This window comes from Triplophysa rosa, linkage group LG13 (assembly GCF_024868665.1).
Source record: "Triplophysa rosa linkage group LG13, Trosa_1v2, whole genome shotgun sequence".
Classification (NCBI taxonomy): Eukaryota; Metazoa; Chordata; class Actinopteri; order Cypriniformes; family Nemacheilidae; genus Triplophysa; species Triplophysa rosa.
The window spans coordinates 5,702,932-5,722,823 of NC_079902.1; the positions used below are offsets into that span (position 1 = coordinate 5,702,932).

Consider the following 19,892-nt stretch of genomic DNA (forward strand, 5'->3'; position numbering starts at 1 on the left):
GAAGTTATTTAACATAAAAACATCCCACACCTCACTGTTTTGTATGCAGACTATGATGTACTGTAAGTGAAAATGCCCAGCTCAATGCAAACTGAATCAATGGGAATCCACAGCTCAGACAGCTCTAAGCGATGAGATTATTTAACTTATAAAGCTCAGTTTTATATATGAACACATCAACCTCACTTGCAACACAGCGACCTTTGTGTGATCTCAGAGGAGAAGAAAAAGACAAAGCGGGTTAAAGAGAGAAACACTGTTACAAGAGAGGGAATGTGTGTGTGTGTGTGTGTGTGTGTGTGTGTGTGTGTGTGTGTGTGTGTGTGTGTGTGTGTACCCATACATGGAAGGGTGGGGGTGAAGAATGACAGGGGAGGAGAGAAAGAAAGAGAGGAGGGGAAAGAGTAAAAGAGAGCAGAGAGGTGTCCAAATCTGCAGTGCACATCTCCACAAAGCCTGTCCTGCAATCTACCCGTCACAGGTAAGAGATATCAGATCTTTCAGAGACTGCAATTCACTTCTGCAAGTGCATGTGTGTGTGTGTTTTCTGTACTGCTGACAAGGGTAGCTTTTATGCTCCTTTACTTTCCTTTCCTTCTGTGTCTATATTCTAACCTTCCCATAGTCCTTTTCTGCAGGTCTGATGTCTGTTTGAGGAAGAATGCCCCTCGCCTTAAGTGATTTAGCACATGCGCCGCTCCAAACCCTTAATGTTTTCCTTTTTCATTCATTTCTATCGCTATAAAGGCAGGGTTTTGTATTCGCAACTGAAGCGCCAAATTGTTGACCTCTTTCCCCAACACGGGCGCGCCGTGCGGCTACGTAATTGCTCTCCCTGTAAGTTTAAGCTGTTTTTCCCCTAAGTGGCAAAAAACCGCACGCTCTTTTCTTTGGCACGTATCTGTCTCCCCTGGTTTTATTGTGTCTGGTTCCTGCTGGGAGCTGAGCTTCTCTGTGTCTGTAAGATGTTTGAGAAGACGTGTGCTTATTGACACTGATAGGGCAAACAGAGGTAGGTTTGCTTGAGGTCAGCGTCGGTCAGCATCTGCACGCACCGGCAAGTGCAGCTCTGCGTATATTCGGCCCGAGCACAAAGAGCCACAGACGTTTTGTTCATCGGGAAGACTTTGTTTTGTTGTGCAAGTCCCAACGAGGGAGAGAGATAATAAGGAAAACGTGTGCCCGCGAATGTTTGGGCCTCATGCAAGATGTCCCCCTTGACTGGTAATCAAAATATTTGGAAAGTTTTAATTGTCAGCGGATGACGTGTGGAAACGCTGAGTGCGCCGGAGACACAGATGTAGCATTGTCTCGGCGATGCTTTGGTCAGTCTCACACGAAAAACAGATTTGTTAAGAGGACAAACAGTATCAAGGAATCGTTCGACGTGTGTCTGGACCTGGCGTTCCAGCGACACTTCAGATTTTCCGAAAGATGCTGAAACCGAATCGATGGCCTGTCACCGAGAATTGAAGACATGAGATGGCAACCACACAGGAGTACGCTCTGCTTGCTTGCTCATAAGATTTTATTTATGTCCCGTTGAACCTGCGGTTTAGCCAGCTCTAAAACCAAGAACGTTTAGCTCTCAAGTCCATTAGACATGAGGTCATTCTGGATGACTCAAGTCCTCTTTCCTCATGGATCTATATATAACTTTTCATTTTAAGCACTGTATAACCCCATCCCCTGCTTTCCAATAACATCACAGTCAATCCCTGTTTATACTATATAGCTATATACAGTATACTACTTATATAAAACTATATATGCTGAACCACCAGTCCAGCTTAAACCTACATTAAATGACTTTAAACGTTAACAGGCAAGCATAAAAATACCAGAAGCGGGCAGGCGGTGAGTCTTTGTCTTTGATCTGCGTGGTCTGTCATTTGATCGTAGCTTGTTATAAACTATGGGGATCCAGCGGACGGGGCCGGAGCAATAGTCTGAGCCTGCGGTGATGAACTTGTGAACTTGTCGCGTTGTCTCTTTATTAAGAGATGGTGGTAGACGGCTCAGGTCCCAGAATCTCATGCGCTCATGCTGTAAACCCTCTGCTTGGGTCTGAGCCGCTCGTACCGAGATCGCACACGGGATTAATGTAACCCAGTCAAGGATTGCCGGTGTTGTGTTATTTTAATTTAGTAAGGGATGAATCGAAAGCTTGAATCTGTGAGATTCAATCCCATGCGTTCAACAACTGTTAAATCTAGTTTGTTTGTGAATTATGAAGCGCCATTCAAAACTTTGCTGACGTTTGCCTTCAAAGGCCTTTAAGGATTCCATGATTTTTTTCTTTTGAATTATAGACATTGAAAATTCAATTATTAAATAAAGACTCATTTTCGTTTTCATCGCTTTTGAGTGCACATTTTTACATAACAAAAAAAAAAACTGTCAGGGGTGAATTTAGAAACGTGCAGTGTAATGTTTCTCTGAGCTATTTTCACGTGGCTTTCGCTGGACCTGAAACGTTTTCACGCCAGTTTATTACAGTCGGAGATTTAAGCTCTGATTCTGAGTAACCTTCAGATCTCCGCTGAGTTTCTCTGCTGACAAGAGGATTAAGGTGTCTTGGTTTACGATCCAAACTTATGTAATATCCTTTTTCAAGACATATTTACGGCGTGAGCCTTTGCACATGGCCTCTCTCGCTGTACTAGAGCGGAGGGTATCAAACTGTGTGGATTCCCCAAAGAGCAATTCATTCACTGATGACTTTTCCCGCTCTTCTTCCTCACCTAGATGATGTCATCAGAGGTCCTCACACGTGGTTGGCTGCAGCAGCTGCTCTTTGTGCTGCTCAGGTTCACTCTCTCATCTGCTGCCCCGGTCAACTTGACTAATGGGACGGAGTGCACCGCTCGAGGCCCCGCCTCATACATCCTGGTGTTCACTGGCCACTGGAGTCCACAGACGTTCCCTAAACAGTATCCCTTATTCCGACCACCTGCTCAGTGGTCCAAACTCATGGGTAAGATTTGTGTGAGAATGTCATGGCGTAGTGTCTATTACACATTGCACCTTTCATTCTAACCAAAAACAGACCGACCACATGACTGACATGTAGGCCTAACTCAGTTTGTTTATACAAAGTCGTGCTGTTAGAGTTTATCTGAAATTAAGTCAACTGGTAGCGCACAAAGGTTGTGGGTTTGATGTAGTACAATGTTCCCACAGCATTATTCATTTTATAGACATATATATATATATATACAGTATATACTGTATATATTGTATATATTAGGGCTGTCATTAATCACATCTGTAATATATGTTTGTGTAGGCCTACACATTATATTATACTATTATGTCTGTATACTGTGGCATATTAATTTTGTATTTATAAAAACATTGCATATATACTGTATATAAGAAAAATATTAAAATCATTAAACATTTAGATATCATTTAAATTATTGGTAAATATAAATAAATACATGTAAATATTTCCTAAATATGTTTTGAATAAACAGAAAAATCTGTGGTCAAAAAACATGTTTATCTGTAAAAAATATCCGAGGATGATAAAAATCTATTTTATTTTATTATTATTTATTTTATTGCACTTTCTATTCTATTCTATTTTATTTTATTATTTTATTTTGGTTTAAATGTAAATGTGAAATAGATCATACCACAATAATAGTCATTTAGAATATTTGAATGGGAAAAATAGCAGAAAATATGTGTACAGAATTTTTCTTTATCCACATCTAATATTTTCTTTATACTTTTATTGTTGTTTTATTCATATTTTGAATTATCTTTTACATTTTATTTATCATTTTAATTTACATTTACATTTAGCAGACGCTTTTATCCAAAGTGACTTACAAATGAGGTAAACAATAGAAGCAATTGGAACAACATAAGGACAACAAAAAGCATAAGTGCAGTCAAAACTGGTCTCATACAGCCCACCACAGTATACAAAGGAAAGGATTTTTTTTAAGGATAGAAAGAGTAGAAAAGAAATAGAAGTCAGAACTAATCGGCCAGGTGTTGATGGAAGAGATGTGTTTTCAGTAGATTCTTAAAGATGGCTACAGAATCTGCTGATCTTGTAGCAGCGAGCAGATCATTCCACAAATGTGGAACAGATCCAGAGAAGGTACGTGAGAGTGATTTTTTCACTTTTTGGGATAGCACTACAAGACGTTGTTTGTTTGCAGAGCGTAGGGATATGGTGGGTACATAAGTCTGTATTAGTGAGTGAAGATGGGGGGTGCCGAACCAGTGGTGGTCACGTAGGCCAAGAGCAGAGTCTTGAATTTGATGCGAGCGACTATAGGGAGCCAATGTAACTTATTGTAGAGAGGAGTGATGTGTGCTGTCTTCGGTTCATTGAAGACCACTCTTGCCGCTGCATTCTGGATCATATGTAGAGGTTTGGTTGTGCAAGCTGGAAGTCCAGCCAGTAGCCCATTGCAATAGCCCAGTCCTGCTCGGATAGGAAAGGTCTAATTTTCCTATGTTGTAGAGGATGAAACTACACGACCGGTGGTGCTGGCAACCTGATCCGTGAAGTTTAGCTGATCATCGATTACCACTCCCAGGTTTCTGGCCGTTCTGGAAAGTGTGATGGTTGATGAGCCTAGTTGAATGGAGAGGTTGTGATGAGTCTTTGGGTCGTTCGGGATTACAAGCAGTTCTGTTTTTGCAGGGTTCAGCTGCAGGTGATGGTCCTTCATCCAGAGCGAAATGTCACACAGGCATGCTGAAAAGTGTGCAGAAACAGTCGGATCGTCAGGCTGAAATGACAGGTGGAGTTGTGTATCATCCGCTTAGTAGTGATAGGAAAAGCCATGTTTCCGAATGACAGAGCCAAGGGATGTCATGTATACAGAAAAGAGCAACGGTCCAAGCACTGAGCCTGAGGCACCCCTATATCGAGATGTTGGGACTCAGAGACCTCTCCTCTCCATGATACTCTAAAAGACCTACCTGAGAGGTAAGACTTGAACCATTGTAGCAATTCCAGAGACATCCTTGAGGGTCGACAGGAGGATGTGGTGGTTAACGGTGTCAAAGGCAGCAGATAGATCCAGTAGGACAAGTTCAGATGAGTTAGAGGCGGCTCTTGCCAGTCTCAGGGCTTCAATGACTGAGAACAGTGCAGTCTCAGTGGAATGACCGCTCTTGAAACCAGACTGGTTGCTGTCCAGGAGGTTGTTCTGCTTTTGTCATTTTATTATGTATTATTTTATTATTGTTATTGCTATTTAGGTTTAATTCAGTTTTGATTGAATTTAGTTTTATTTATTTTGCAGTTCATCCTTGTAGTGCCTAAACTTAGGTTTTTGCTAAGACAACACATACATTTTTTTTGTTTAGTTATAGTTTTTCAAATAATATGCTTGTATTTTATTTAAAACTGATTATCAAAAATCTTTCAATAGCTTAGAGTTAGAAATAATGACATACCAATTAAACTATAATTTAGAAAAGGTTGGAAAATATATTTTTGTAGACCATTGTGTCAACTCAATTAGAATAAAATCAAGTCCGATAGAATCGAACTTGTCAGATCGAGTAAGCGCTCCAGTCTGGTATGTAATATGCATCAAACAGGGAGTGTTTGTGGCCATGCCATCCTGTCCCATTCTCTAAGGTTCTTCACGTTTGCTGTGCTTCTGTCATGGATGAGGACATTCAGACTTGTGTTATTCCTCACCTTACCATATGTCAAGACATTAAGTACTCACAGCTGGCCTGTTTACCCTGCAAATTTGCCCCAATGACCGAAAACACCCGCCAAACATAGTCGCATTAGCTGCGACACCCAGCGCTGTGCCATATGGGAGCAGCGCAGCCTAATGAGTAAAGCAGAGAGAGAGAGAGAGATGACGTAGAAAAGACTAACTGTTGCCAGATGACATGGGCTGCCCTGCAGGTTCACCCTTTGCTTTAATGCTTCTTCCATAAATACACGACATACGCAGTCAAGCCCAGCAGTCTGCGATGACCACTGACTTTAATGTGACCGCCGTGTGCTCGCATTTTCAGAGAACGTGCTCTCTGGGTGTCACCGGCCATCGCACGCCACCGCACGCCAGCCAAGAAGAGCAGCAGACGTGGACGGCTCCAGCCAAAACATTTACAACCCAGAGATCCTGCAAGTTCAAGCTGTGGGTTTGGAGCACTGAGATGATGACTGCGTGGTTTCTTGTGCCTCCTGGATGGCTTTTCCCATCCTCTTTATCCATTTATCACTATTGTATCACGATTTTGTTGAAAACCGCACATTTTTGAATCAAATCTTACGATTTTGAAAGCATGCATACGAATGCACCGGATGAAGGATGAGAAAATTAAGCGAAAGTTTGAGATTGAGAGAAAAGGAGGATGGTGGTTGAGGTTTGTGGTTCTGCTGATTGAGGTCGGGTCTCCTAGAGGTTTCTGTCTACGTTTGTGCCAAAACGGTCAGACATGTAGCGCAGAGAGACGAGACGTGTCAGCGTGCCAAACGTGCTGCCTGCCTTCCTGTCATTCGCACTCGCATCTTTTTCATTCTCCAGCTCAAGGTTCTGCCAGACCAAAATGGTTCGTAAGTATGAGGAAAGCAGTGGGACATTAAAAAGAAGCTGAAAGCTTTTCAAAGACGTCATTGCAGCTCTTTCCTCTGTCGTGATATCAAGTTGTAATGGGCGAATTATCAAGCTCTTCAATTCTAGGCATGTTTTGGTTACATTTGTGGTGTTTGTGGTGTTGCTCATACTCAGGGTTAGTCATTCCTAACCGTATCCATTAAACCTGTTTGTGCCTTGGAAGTTACTTCAAATCATGTGGCTTGTTGTTTTGCGGTTTTCTATTCATCTTCTTTGTTTTTAAACAGTCTGACTTAAAATTGTACGTGGTGGATGATGAATAGTCCTAAAAATCCCAGATTTACATTAAAGCGGCCCTAACACACGCGGTTTCTGCCAATCTCATATTAATCTTGAGTACCTATAGATTAGTATTGCATACTTCATATCTTCGAAGAGTATTTAGTTTGATCACATTTATAGAAGATAGATACAGCTGTACGATTATTTCCGAAAGCATAGGGGTAGACTGAACTAAAGCATGTGTAAAGCACCCATTGCCAACAAAACACAGACATCAGTTTCACTCACCGCATGCGGTTCATGTCCGGCATCTTTTAGCACTGTGACGGCTCAATATATAAGTTTCAAACGATCTCCAAATCCAGCGTTATATCCACCATTTACAGTATATAACATTCATCACCCAAATGCAGTGAACAAACAAACACCTGAACTTCGCGAACGTATGCTCTCTCTCTCTCTCGCTCTCTCGCTCTCTCTCTCTCTCTCTCTCTCTCTCTCCTGCACACAAGTGAAAGTGGCATCTGCTCCTTCTCCTGCTCTCCTTGCTGCCGCGTGGGCGTTCCGCGTGCTTTTCCGGGAGAATTGTCCAATAAGTGACTAAGAAAAATTGTTACGAAACAGTTTTATATGTTCGAAAAAAACTTTCCGAAACCTGTACGATCGCTGGGGGAGTGTATCGAGCACAGAAATACTACGTAATACGCCCAACTCCTTTTTTGACAAGTTGACCATGTTAACTATGAGAAGACAGCATGTTTAACATTGTAAAGTAGTCAGAATGCATGAAACACCATTGCACCACCCCTTTAAAGAAACGTCTATGTGCAACAAATCACGGAAACTTGACCACACCCTGTTACCAGAATGCAGTTGTTGGACTTAAAGGTCCAGTGTCATTTTTGGAGGATCTATTGACAGTAATGCAATATAATATACATAACTATGTGTTCAGAGGTGTATAAAGACCTTACATAATGAAGCGTTATGTTTTTATTATCTTAGAATGAGCTATTTCTATCTACAGACGTCGCAGGTTCCCTTACATTGAATTCGTCCTGTTGTTTCTACAGTAGCCTTAAACGGACAAAAATATTTGTAAATACGTCATCTCCTTCGGTAAAGATGCAAAAATGTAACAACATAGTCTAACTAACACAATTTTATTATTTGTTTTCCCCTTTATTATATTGCATAAGGGTCTCAGTCACTCTTGACCTAAAGGTGCAGACATTTCATAAAAGCTTTGATTTTAGGTGCTGTTGTATTCTCTGGGCACCTCTTATTTAGTTTTAACATCTCGGGATGTGTTGAGTCCTCACAGAAAGTAGCCAAGCTGTATTTGTGTGTGGCAGGTTTTCTTAAGAAATGAAACCTCATCAGGGTGGTAATGTTCAACAGGCCGCTAGAGAATCTGCCCAGTGGAATCACTGAACAATTCAAATACTATTCCACTGAGTTTACCCTTCATGCACTCATCACTTTTTTAAATTTCCTTCTTCTTTCTGCACAGCTGTGACCCATAATGAGCATTATCGGCTCTGGCAGGAGGGAACGCCGGCGAGCGATGGCATGAAGAGCTTCGCTGAGCTGGGTCTAACGGTGGAGCTGGTGAAGGGTGCGAAGGAGGCGAGGAAGAGGCGGGCAGTTGGGTCCATGTACCGCACAGCTGGGATCCCCTCTGGCATCGGCCACAGCTCCACAGAGCTGCTTCTAATGCCCAGAACTCCACTGGTAAGACACTGCCAGGCATTCAGTTACTTTTGAAGTTAAAGCTGCAATCTGTAACATTTGCCTCTCTATCGTCATCTCTGTTTGAAACGTGAAATTGCAGGTCACTTTGGGTACTAGGTTTCCTGTTCAGCTCAAATTATATTTTAAACCGTGACTTGCTTAAAAACTGATTTTTGTTTATTTATAACCAAAAATTACGGATTGCAGCTTTAAGAAAATAGAAAAATAGTTGTGTGTGCAACTGATATACCATTGTATATTTAATTTTAATTGTTTATCAGAAAGTACAAATATAACAGACACTGCACACCATGTGAAATAAATCAGATGAATAGTTCGGAAAAATATGACAACCACTGTCAACTTCATTTTACGGTAGAGTTGCAAATATATACTTGGAATTATCCACATGGGCAAAATGAAAGACAAAAGAAATCGTTTTGGTCCGTATGACTTTCTATGGGTAAATTTATAACATGACATTGCAAGTCAAAAAAACTAAATGCAGTAAGTAAAACACTTTAAAGACTTTAAAGAATTAAAGACAACGGCAGAACTAATCAAAAGAATAGTATATATAAGCAAATGTCATATTTCACATTTGCACAAATATCAATTTAGTTTTAGGATTCTTTCCATTGCATTGCACACAAGCCACCTGAATAAATCTTGCATATATCCATGTAAAAGACTAGCAACCATCTTCCCCTATTTGAAGATTTCTTTTATGCTGTATGTTGAGAGGTACCGGGGCATGTTGTCACATTGTGAAATCATCACAAGCACTGTATAATATAAGATCTGAGTGAAAAGTACTTTTGATAAACAAATACACCCAAAAAACGGTGTTAAGTGTGACTATTAGCCCCGGTCTCCTTTATGTATATTGCACAAAAACAGACAGAACCAGATCAGGTCTCCCAAACCACATCCAGAGTTCCAGAACCTCCAGACCACAACCCTCATTCCCTCCCTTCCGGCTCCTGCTGCACCCACCAGATCTCTGCAGATACGAGAGCTTTTCCTTCTCTGGCTCTGGAATATTTATCTTGGAATAATTATTAACACCCATGAGTCGGGTGGTTATAGGGTCTAAAGGCAGAGCTGGTGCTGCCGGTGACCTACATACTGTATCTTTACACAAAGCCTGGAATATAAAGCAGACTTATTAAAAAAAAGCAACCACCCTGGCATCCATGTCTGGCATCTATGCCAGCTGCCACTTAACCACAACATGGTGGGATGTCTGCACTCAGTCTGCTGTTTATAGATCTGCGGTAAGCAGGGTTATGAGTGAGAATATGAATGTGGCCTTGGCATGACACTGTAAACTACGATTTAGGTGTATCCCTAATGCAAAGAAAATATATTTGACTATAAATTAAATGTCAGTTGATTAAATCATTTATTCTGCATAGATTTGAAAATATATACATTCTAATTCATTGCTCATACTGTATATGCCAATATTACAATATAATGAATAATACATAAGGAATTGTCGCTTTTCATATATTAAAGAAATATAAGCACTTGGTTCCACATGAAAATGTATTATTTAATATATTGCATATTTTCAGTGTATTCCCACATATTTAGTGAAGTTGTGCTAAGACATTAAGGGATTAGGCATATTATTTCAACCTATGGGATGATAAAACTGACAAAAACACCCCCTACATTCCATTACGGCATGTTAACCACCATTCAGGAAATGTTTAAATCTAGTTCAGTCTACTTTACTCTCATTTATTTACCGTATAACAACTTTTTTGCTTCGTAAGAGCACATGCAAATTCTGTTTCATTCATAAGATACATGTTTGTATTAACATTGATTCAGACTGTAATGTTAAGATACAGGACAGATTAAAGTGATTTAAAAAAAAAAGAGAGAAAACAATTAAATCAAAAGCATATGGAGTCACTTTTCAGATTCCCACCCACACGCACAATAACCAAATCAGCAGGAAAATAAGTAAATGAAAAACAGCGCAATGCCCTTCAAAATTACTTGCGAGCTTCTTATGCATTTAATAGGAACCAGACAGCAGGAGCTCTGCGGCTTTCTACAAGCTATGAGCCATGCAAGAAACTGCAGCGTGTTCCAGCAGCACACGCAGACAGGTCGGAGGAATAGATGAGCCAGAATTATTTCTCCTGACACACTCGTTTAGCAAATGAGGGGACTGGTTTGGCTTGGAACGGTGAGAATTAAGTGTTAGTGTGACTTTATGCCCGTAAGAGGGCATCGGCTGTGTTAGAGCGGGGTTCAACAGACAGCAGAGGGATGAGGCAGCGCTCGCCTGTGCCAGTGAAATTGATCTAGCAGGAGGTATTCCTGGAAAAACCACAGAACTAGAGCGTAAGAGAGACGTGAGGGACAGATGAGTAAATCCAGCCTGTAGAGAAGTCCTGATGTAGATTGAATGATGTAGATTTTCTTTCACACAAGGGACCTGAAAGTGTGGCCCAAATTAGGATGCATGACTGCAGACTACAGATTTGTTTTGTATTCAGTTTCAAAACATTTAGTTATTGTGAGTAACTATATGAAGGTTTAACAATATAAATGGTTACACTCGATAAGTTTACAACAATTATTTTTACATTACATTCATTTTACATCAACAAAACATTTTACTTGATTTCAGTAAATGGTTTGCTAAACTTGCACTTAATTCTTCTAATGGATCTAATAAAGTTCACTGTAAAAACATCACATAAAAACTGAAATTTTCTAGCAGCTGAGGCGCCAGAAATTATATGCAACATGACAGTTTTTCCTGTAAAATTACATATTGTAAATTTGCAGTCTTTTCCTGTAATTTTACGGATTTTGACCATATTTAAAAAAATAAACTGTAAAAAATCCTGGGATACCAGAAATAAATCGTAAAATAAAAAATTTCCCCGAAAAATTACGTTTGAATAAATTAGCTGTATTTTTCTGTAATTTTATGTTTTTTGCCCATATTTTAAAAAATGCATAAGAAATATGTAAAAAATTCAGTGTATGCTTCATTAATTTCTTTCACTTTACCTTGAATTTACCCTCAGTCGCATTGCTTTCTAGGTGAAACAACTGAAATATTGCAAACATGTCTATTACTCCCTCTAACACTTACCACAAAACTCATCCCAGACCAAATAAACATCAAATTTACATTACATTTTGCAGCTTGTTGAGGAGATATTGAAGAGACAATATTTTATCAGTCAGAGTACAATACGAATGCATAGCAACACCTTTAAAATGAATGTAAAAAACATTATGTGTCTTTCTCCGATTTACCAAATACCCTTGAATCAACCGCACAGGAGTGGTTTGACTAAACGCCTCCAGATGAAGTTTGCTGAAATACATGCTGAAATACATGCTGAAATAGCCGGTGTCACTCTATGCCTTATTTCTCGCCGTATGACTGTGTGTGGCTATTCCCTCATTCTGCTCTGACCAAAGGGCTCTTCCTGAATGAGGTCATAGTCAGAAAGGAAACATTCATCACCATTTAAAGCAAACGACAAAAATCCAGATGGTTTAACCAAACATACACAGGAAGAGATGGAAAATACTTGAAATGGTTACAGAGAACGGTTTCATTTGTGACTTATGAAGCCAATTATGTTAGCAAAGCGGTTGTTGCCAAAGGTAAATGAGTCTGTGTGTTATAAAGGTGAACGACTAATCGTGTTGTGTTTTCTCTCACAGCTGTCTGTGATAGTGAAACTGATCCCCAGTCCTGATTGGTTTGTGGGGGTGGACGGTCTGAACCTGTGCGAGGGCGGCCAGTGGAAACAGGAAGTGACCTTTGACCTCCACCCATTTGACGCCGGCACGGATAGCGGCTTCACGTTCTCCTCGCCCAACTTTCCAACGATGCCTCTAGAGAATATCACCATGGTGATTGTGTTTCCAATGATTCGGCTGCTTCTGAAAACTCATTACAGTGTTCGCATATTCACGCTGCTGGACTGTGGTTGAATGCAGGCAATGGAGGATTCAGCTTACGTTATTATTATTAAGTCCATTCTTTATAAGAAATGTCACTAATATTGTTGTATTTACATACAGATCACCTCTCAGAATCCAAACCACCCTGCAAATTCCTTCTATTACCCTCGGCTTACAGAGCTCCCACCCCTGGGCACCATCTGGCTGAAGCGCCAGGTCCGCTCACCTGTCCGTCAACAGAACCGGGTGTCCAATCACATTCTGCCCGATGTTCCCAAGCCTCATAAATTCTCAGGTAGATTTGCATTTCTCTTAATCGTTCCTGTCTAACATGTCCCATGTAAAGGGAAGACTGGGGTTAGTTGTCACACTTTTTACTCAGATGCACAATTACGATGAGGGTAGTTGCTAAGCCAGTGTGTCATTTTTTGGAGGACCTCTATGGGCTGTATAAACACCTTACATAATGAAGCGTTATGTTTTTATTACCTTTAAATGAGCTATTTCAATCCACATACACGGGTCCCCTTACATGGAATTCACCATGTTGTTTCTACAGTATTCCTAAACGGACAAACTGCTCTACAAGACGCGTTTTGTAAATACATTATCTCCTTCGACAAAGAAGCGAAAACACGACATCTTAGTCCTATGAGAGCTGCCGTAGTGCTTCAAAAGGGAGGGGTGAGAGGTGGAGTGAGCCGTTGGTTGCTATTCGCAACCTCACCGCTAGATGCCGCTAAAATCTCCACATTGCTCCTTTAATGCTTCTTTCCAACAGATATTTCTTTAACTCGTAAATTTCATTTGGAACAGAATTGGTGTTTATTTGTCTCGAAAATGACAAAAACTAGTGTGACGATGCATTTTCTTCTCCTCCGGCTGTTTTGGTTTACCGCAGCCATGTGCGCGATTTAACGTCTTGCACTGTGTTATTTTTAATCGTTTGAAATAAAAACAACCGTTCAGATTGATGAGAACCCTAATATGCACCACATGTGGTAAACACTTTTATTTGCTTCAACAACAACACAAAAGAGTGTGTGTTCTTCCATTAACCAATGCATTGGATGAACGCTAACTCACTTTCTCACGTATTTACGAGCTTTAGCATTCAAATTTCCATTGCTGGAATCACGTTTTAGGACACGGATTCTCACAACCTACAGTAAAATACACGTCTTTCGTTATTTACTAAATGTGACCCTGTCCGTCTCCGAGGGCTGAACGTGCCAGTGGTCTGTTTGTTTTATTTAACCATGCACGGACATCCACATCAACAAACATGTTCCCCTGAATGTTGCCTCCAGACAACACTTTTGGCTCGCAATCCTCACCACTCCCTTGTGTCTTGCAGAAACGCCGCTGGACTGCGAGGTGTCGATGTGGTCCTCCTGGGGCCTGTGTTCAGGGCCCTGCTCACGCGGCGGGCTGCGTCATCGCACCCGGTACATCCTGCTGAAACCCGCCAACAGCGGCACGCCGTGCCCTGAGCTGGAGGAGCAGGAAGAGTGCACGCAGCATAACTGCCTGGCGTATAAGTGATGCCCGTCACGCCGCTGGCACAGACACTTCGACGCTGTCCGAGCGGAGAGCCGGGTTGAGCCAATACTGAGTCAGATTGCGGGAGAGTCGCCCGAGTGGACGTCCAGCATCGGCTTCTCTCCTCACTGGAAAAGAATGACTCATAGTCTGTTAATAGAGACTTTAATGGTGCTGTATTTACAGTAATCGCAATGTATTTTCACATAATCGCACAGTATTTTGTCAATATAGATTTGTGGATAGACTTCCAATTGCCCAACCACTGTTCAATCTAATAGTAATCTAGTTGGTTTTGAGTGATGGCATTAGTAGGCTGTAATAGTTCATTTAGTAGTGAGATATGGATGACCACACTATCTCAGCTTTTGTGTCATATTTCTAATTTTATAGAGGACAGAATTCTTGTATTTAAAGAGTTTACGTTATGACTTGGTGAGGAAGTGCACAAAAACAGATTCACTCGCATATTTCATTCATCACATAAGGGACCGTTAAGAGGTTGTATATATGTTGTATTTTATGTTTCTCTTATTAAATATGGACTTGTCTCTCAAGTTATCTTCACACTTTTACAGTTTTTTGGCAATACTTTATCATGAATGATATGACCAAATAATACGATATTATTTACTGTAACAGACAAGTTGGTACCAAACGTTACAAATGGGAGATGTATTTACTTTACTAGTAGTGAACTCTCAGATTTTAAGATGTTTACCCAAATGGTTGTTTAAATCATGACGAAATTATTTCTTGTCACATTTCACACTGTTTCTAATTATCCGTCTATATTTACCAGTGCAGGTGATGTGCTAAATAAAAAGGGTGCTACAATAGTATCACATGGCTAGTTTAAAAATAATGTACTCTGAGAATGCTCACTGATGATGAGGACACAATTACATTGATATTTAGCACAATGTCATTTTAGTATGTTAATAATTTAATCATACTCTTCATTTCATTATTTAACCCTACACATTTTTGATAATATTGCTTACTTTTGAAGTGGCTAGTTGACAGATGTACACGTGTTCTATGGTGTGACAATGCAACAAGTTAGAAAACAAACTGTTAATAATACATAATTTTAAATTGTTGTAATATTTAAAGGGGTCATAAGCAGTGTTGGGCAATAACGCGTTACTGTAGTTTGATTACTTTTTTGGTAACGGAGTAATTTAACGCGTTATAATTCCTAAAATAGTAATTAGATTATAGTTCCAAGCCCAGGTAACTATACGTTACAGCTGCGTTACATCGTTGCCGTTGTATCATTTTATCATTTAAATTGTAAAAAGCGAAATAGCTTTTTCAAAGTCTGGATGCCTGCCTGTTGCACCCAAACTGAAACGCGCCTGCGCGGAAAGTACTACCAAAGCCACTCCATGGAAAGCCTGCCACCTTAAGCTAAAAACTCTTAACGGCCAATGCTATCGCTGCGCGGAACGCAGGCAAGGAGACTAGACACCGGATATGATTGGCTCGATGTTAGCCTTTATGCTCCAATTGTAAGTATTACAGACCCGTACATCTCCCTATCACAAGTCAATCTTTGGTACTACCAGCGAAAACAAACTCAGCATGGAGAGAGAAACGTATGCTTTCTTGTAGCTGGAAATACAATCATTATTTTTAGTTTATTTCTGTCAAAGGCAAGAACATTGTTGTGCGTTGTCGGTCATGTGGAGGTAAGCAAAACCCTCTCTCCCACGAAAAACAGCCTGAAAGGGCAGTACAGCACGGTTAAACTTGTGGAGAAAGTAACGTCACCAGGCACGGAGAGCAATGAATCAACTTCTACTGTCGAGTGCCAGGCTGCTATTAGCAACATGTTATGTTTTGTCAGATTAGTTTTTGCTGCTCTAACGCTGTTATATTTGTTAAATGACGAAGAAATCATCATAGAAATATGCAGAAGCACTAGTTAAGATATACAAGTTATAAGAAACTAAGGAGAGACTTTTTACATTATGGAGTATGCAGGTTTAGAAATAGTAGTTAACATATGAAAAAATGTTACATCGTTAAAATGTCACAGAGTTTAATTATTATTATTATTTATGACAGGCTTTAGTATGAAATAAGCAGAAAGAATGTATTAAAATAATTAAAGACGAGATAGAGTAGAGTATGCACTTCCCAATAAAGTTTAATCTTGAGAAGGCTAAAGAGGTTATTTTGTGTTTTTGAGGGGTGGGGGGTAGTAATGTAACGAGTAGTGTAACTCATTACTTTTGAAATAAAGTAATCAGACCAGTAACTTGATTACTTTTAAAAGGAGTCATCAGTAATCAGTAATTTAATTACATTTCCAGAGTAACTTGCCCATCATTGAACTCTGGTCATAAGACACAGCTAAAACGAATCGTTTGTTTTAGATGTAATGCAATGTTTATACACGATTTAAGGTCCAAAATGCTGTATTTACCGTGCATGTTTGTATCTCCTCTTTGCCCCGCCTCTCTGAAACGCACAGATTTTTTACAAAGCTCATCGCTCTGAAAAGCGAGGTGGGCTATGATTGGCCAGTTAACCAGTGCATAGTGATTGGTCAAGTACTGCAAGCGTGTGACGGATATGTAACGCCTCTTACCATATTTGGAACAAATATCCAAAGTAATTGTACTGACAGGTACGTCCACCTTACTTGCGTATACATTTGGGCGGTCTTAGTCAAATTATACCACGAACTGACGTAGATTTGTGGGGGTGTGGTTACACGAGGCGTTTCAGGCAGGTCTGGGTGAGCATTCGCTTTTATATAGAATGCATCTTTTGTTACGGCACTTTCATTTTAGCAATTTTACGTGTCTAATACATGCATGGGCAACTTATAACACACCAAAGACACAGAAAAACACGTGTTCGCGCCATGTGACCCTATTAATAGCACAAGAGAGATTCATCTAGTTTTATTTTCATTGTTTTTGCTGTCACACCATAGCACACATTTATGGTTTATTTGTCAACTACAATTTAGAAAAGTCGTCAAATTTAAGTCATGAAAAAGTATGACAACATTTTCTGTTATTAAAGCCAGACATTTTTAAGCTTCAAGGACATGAACTTAAAAAGATTAGACATTAGCGAATTGAAAATAAAGTATTTTGAAATGTCGCCATCTAGTGGAGAAAACCAATTTTACAGTGCCCATTGTAAATCTGCTAACAAGCGGACGTCAACAATGTTTGTGTTAATATTTTGTAATAAAATGTAAGAAGAATATATTTACTAGTGAAACGATTTTGAGTTACAGGAGACAGATGCAGGAGAAAAATAAAATCAAACTGCATTATGCTTGACTAAATCAAAAAAGCTTGTGGTAGAATAACAAACACGTCACCATCAACATATTCTATCTACATCTATTGTTTCAAATTTATCTTTTCCATTCCCTTATAATGAATTTGGTCAGAAGGTTTGTGTGAAAATGGTCTTCACAAATCATTATTATTAGGGCACATATTTTTCAGTTAATAATCTCTTTTAGGTTGGTTTCTGACCCACATTACCATTTGTCATTACCTGTCTACCCCAATCATTTCACTAAAAGTCTACAGGTGCATTTAAAACCAAGTCTAACCTCCTCTGTGCCCATTTCTCTAAAGCGCAGGCACGGTTTTAACAATCTTTTTAAACTTAAGGGGTTGGTTGTAAAACAGGATGTGGAGATAACAAACTCCCACTTGACAGCAGCAAACAGACCAAAAACTCCAGACTCACAGACTCTTTCTCCTTTATCCCTCTGTGATTCATATAACCTACGGCTTAGAAAGCGTCTGCCAGACAGGAGTGTGCTGTTCTAATGGCTGGCTTATGTCATGATTACTGAAGCACAATGACTAGTCTCATATGACCTCTCTGATTTCCAGTGTATTAATCTAAAACATGCTGCCTTCACTTGAACACTTCGAAATTATGAATGAAAAGAGATTATAAAGCATTATAATGTTTTGTTTTAAACAGTACAAACAAACACTGATGCATTCATTTGTTTAAAAGCGTGATGAAAATCACAGATGGGTTTAGGCTGTGTCTGAATTTCCGAAGAGATGTGTGGATAAATGACAAAAAGAACTGAGGCTTTACTCTAATCAACATCTAAATACATATAAAAGACGGATGAAGCATGCACTTCATGTTAAATGCATACATGGTCTTAGATAAAGATACTGAATAGCATTTTTTCTGTTTGAATGACAGCAATATATCACTAGAATCATGTAAATCAATGATTCTCAACTAATGGTTGAAACCATCGTATTGTGGTTAAGATTTTTATTTAGGCACACTATTTGAACCAACACAATAAAAGAAATGTGTTATCCTACAGATCAAACAACACAGTTATTTTGAAAAGCCTCATGAACAGCAAATCTGGAATACTGCCGTTGCTGCCACCTGGTGTCCAAATGAAAAATGACATGCTGCTCCCAACACACGGGTAGATTAGAGTAGCCTACCAGAGCCCTGAGAAGTGCCAATTTTAATTGAAAAAGTAGTTCAATGTGTGTACATGCATTGCATAACCGTGTGTTATAATGACACCAAAATAACACAAGCTGTGACACACTTTATATGTGTGGTTGCTAAATTCCTTAAAATAACATACCAGTGTTAATTTCGTTAACGAAAACTATGACGAAAAGTATTCGTTAACGACATGTTTTCACTGACGAAAACGAGACGATAACTAAATAAAAATGAATGCATTATAACGAAAACTGTAATAAAAATATACTGACATTTTCGTCAACTAATAAAAACGAGACGAAAATATTCTTGTCCCACCTGGCGGACATCAGTTTGCGCGCATGTGCTGCTTATCTCATATAAACGGCAGAGAGAAGTCTCTGGGAGAAGGGGAAGCACACACATGTATTCTGTGTCTCCACGCGGGTTACAAAGCGTCTTATTTTCTTCACGATCGCCGGTAAAACGCCGCAAACTTGAAGCGCGACTGCAGGCGAGTCACCCCGAAACACATTACGAAGGCAAGCTCAAAGGTTTTATATGCCAATGTTAACTTAACACGAGCTGCTGCATAACGTGAAATGCAACATAGAGTCAGCCAAAAGAAACCAGCGCTGTCCTCTACTGATTATAGAAGTGATGAAGTGAGTCAAACTGTACATTCCAACCAAATATGTAACATGTTTGCATGACTAAAGAAATGTAATACAATTTATATAATATGTCTTTTTGAAAGCTATTCTCATTCATTGCTGTCTCAAGCAAAGACAGTGCGCTCTTTCTTCAAATAGGCATGCCATGAGCCAATAGCCTTTGAGTGTGAGCCCTGTCAGAGCGTTTCATTGGTTGAATGAACTGAATGAATACGCCCTACTTAACGAGTCAATTGAGTCAAATGGAATTGAACGAACTGGAACATGTCGTTCATGGTCTAATACTCTGCGTTCCAACAATGCATATCTAGTTACTGGAATTTTCTGAAAAATAAAGGTAATGACCTGGTTTAATTTCATTCTAAGGTGAAGTAAATTATGTCAAAACAGTTGAATCTTTGTATGGAACATTTAATTACACCAAGTAAATGATTTAAACCATTTAGATTTTAGTAGACTAAATATAATGTATATTTAGTCGACTAAAATGTTTTTCATATTTCGTCGACTAAAACTAGACTAAAACTAAAATGATGGGGTTGACTAAAATGTGACTAAAACTAAATTGCATTTTCGTCAAAAGACTAAGACTAAAACTAAATCAAAATTTGCTGTCAAAATTAACACTGTAACATACCAGTCATTCTAACTTAAAAAGAGAAAAATGAAGAAGTACAGGAAATTATGCTTCTGA

At 39.5% G+C, this 19,892-nt stretch overlaps 1 protein-coding gene across 1 annotated transcript; it reads left to right on the forward strand.

The window, feature by feature from the left end:
• Positions 1 to 361: 361 nt before the first annotated feature.
• On the forward strand, positions 362 to 14,860 carry spon2a (spondin 2a, extracellular matrix protein). The gene is made up of 6 exons (XM_057349656.1): positions 362 to 481; positions 2,749 to 2,977; positions 8,350 to 8,570; positions 12,282 to 12,473; positions 12,645 to 12,819; positions 13,882 to 14,860. Exons 1-6 carry the CDS (start codon positions 365 to 367, stop codon positions 14,067 to 14,069), a joined length of 1,122 nt encoding a protein of 373 aa, XP_057205639.1. The 5' UTR covers positions 362 to 364; the 3' UTR covers positions 14,070 to 14,860.
• Positions 14,861 to 19,892: the final 5,032 nt, after the last annotated feature.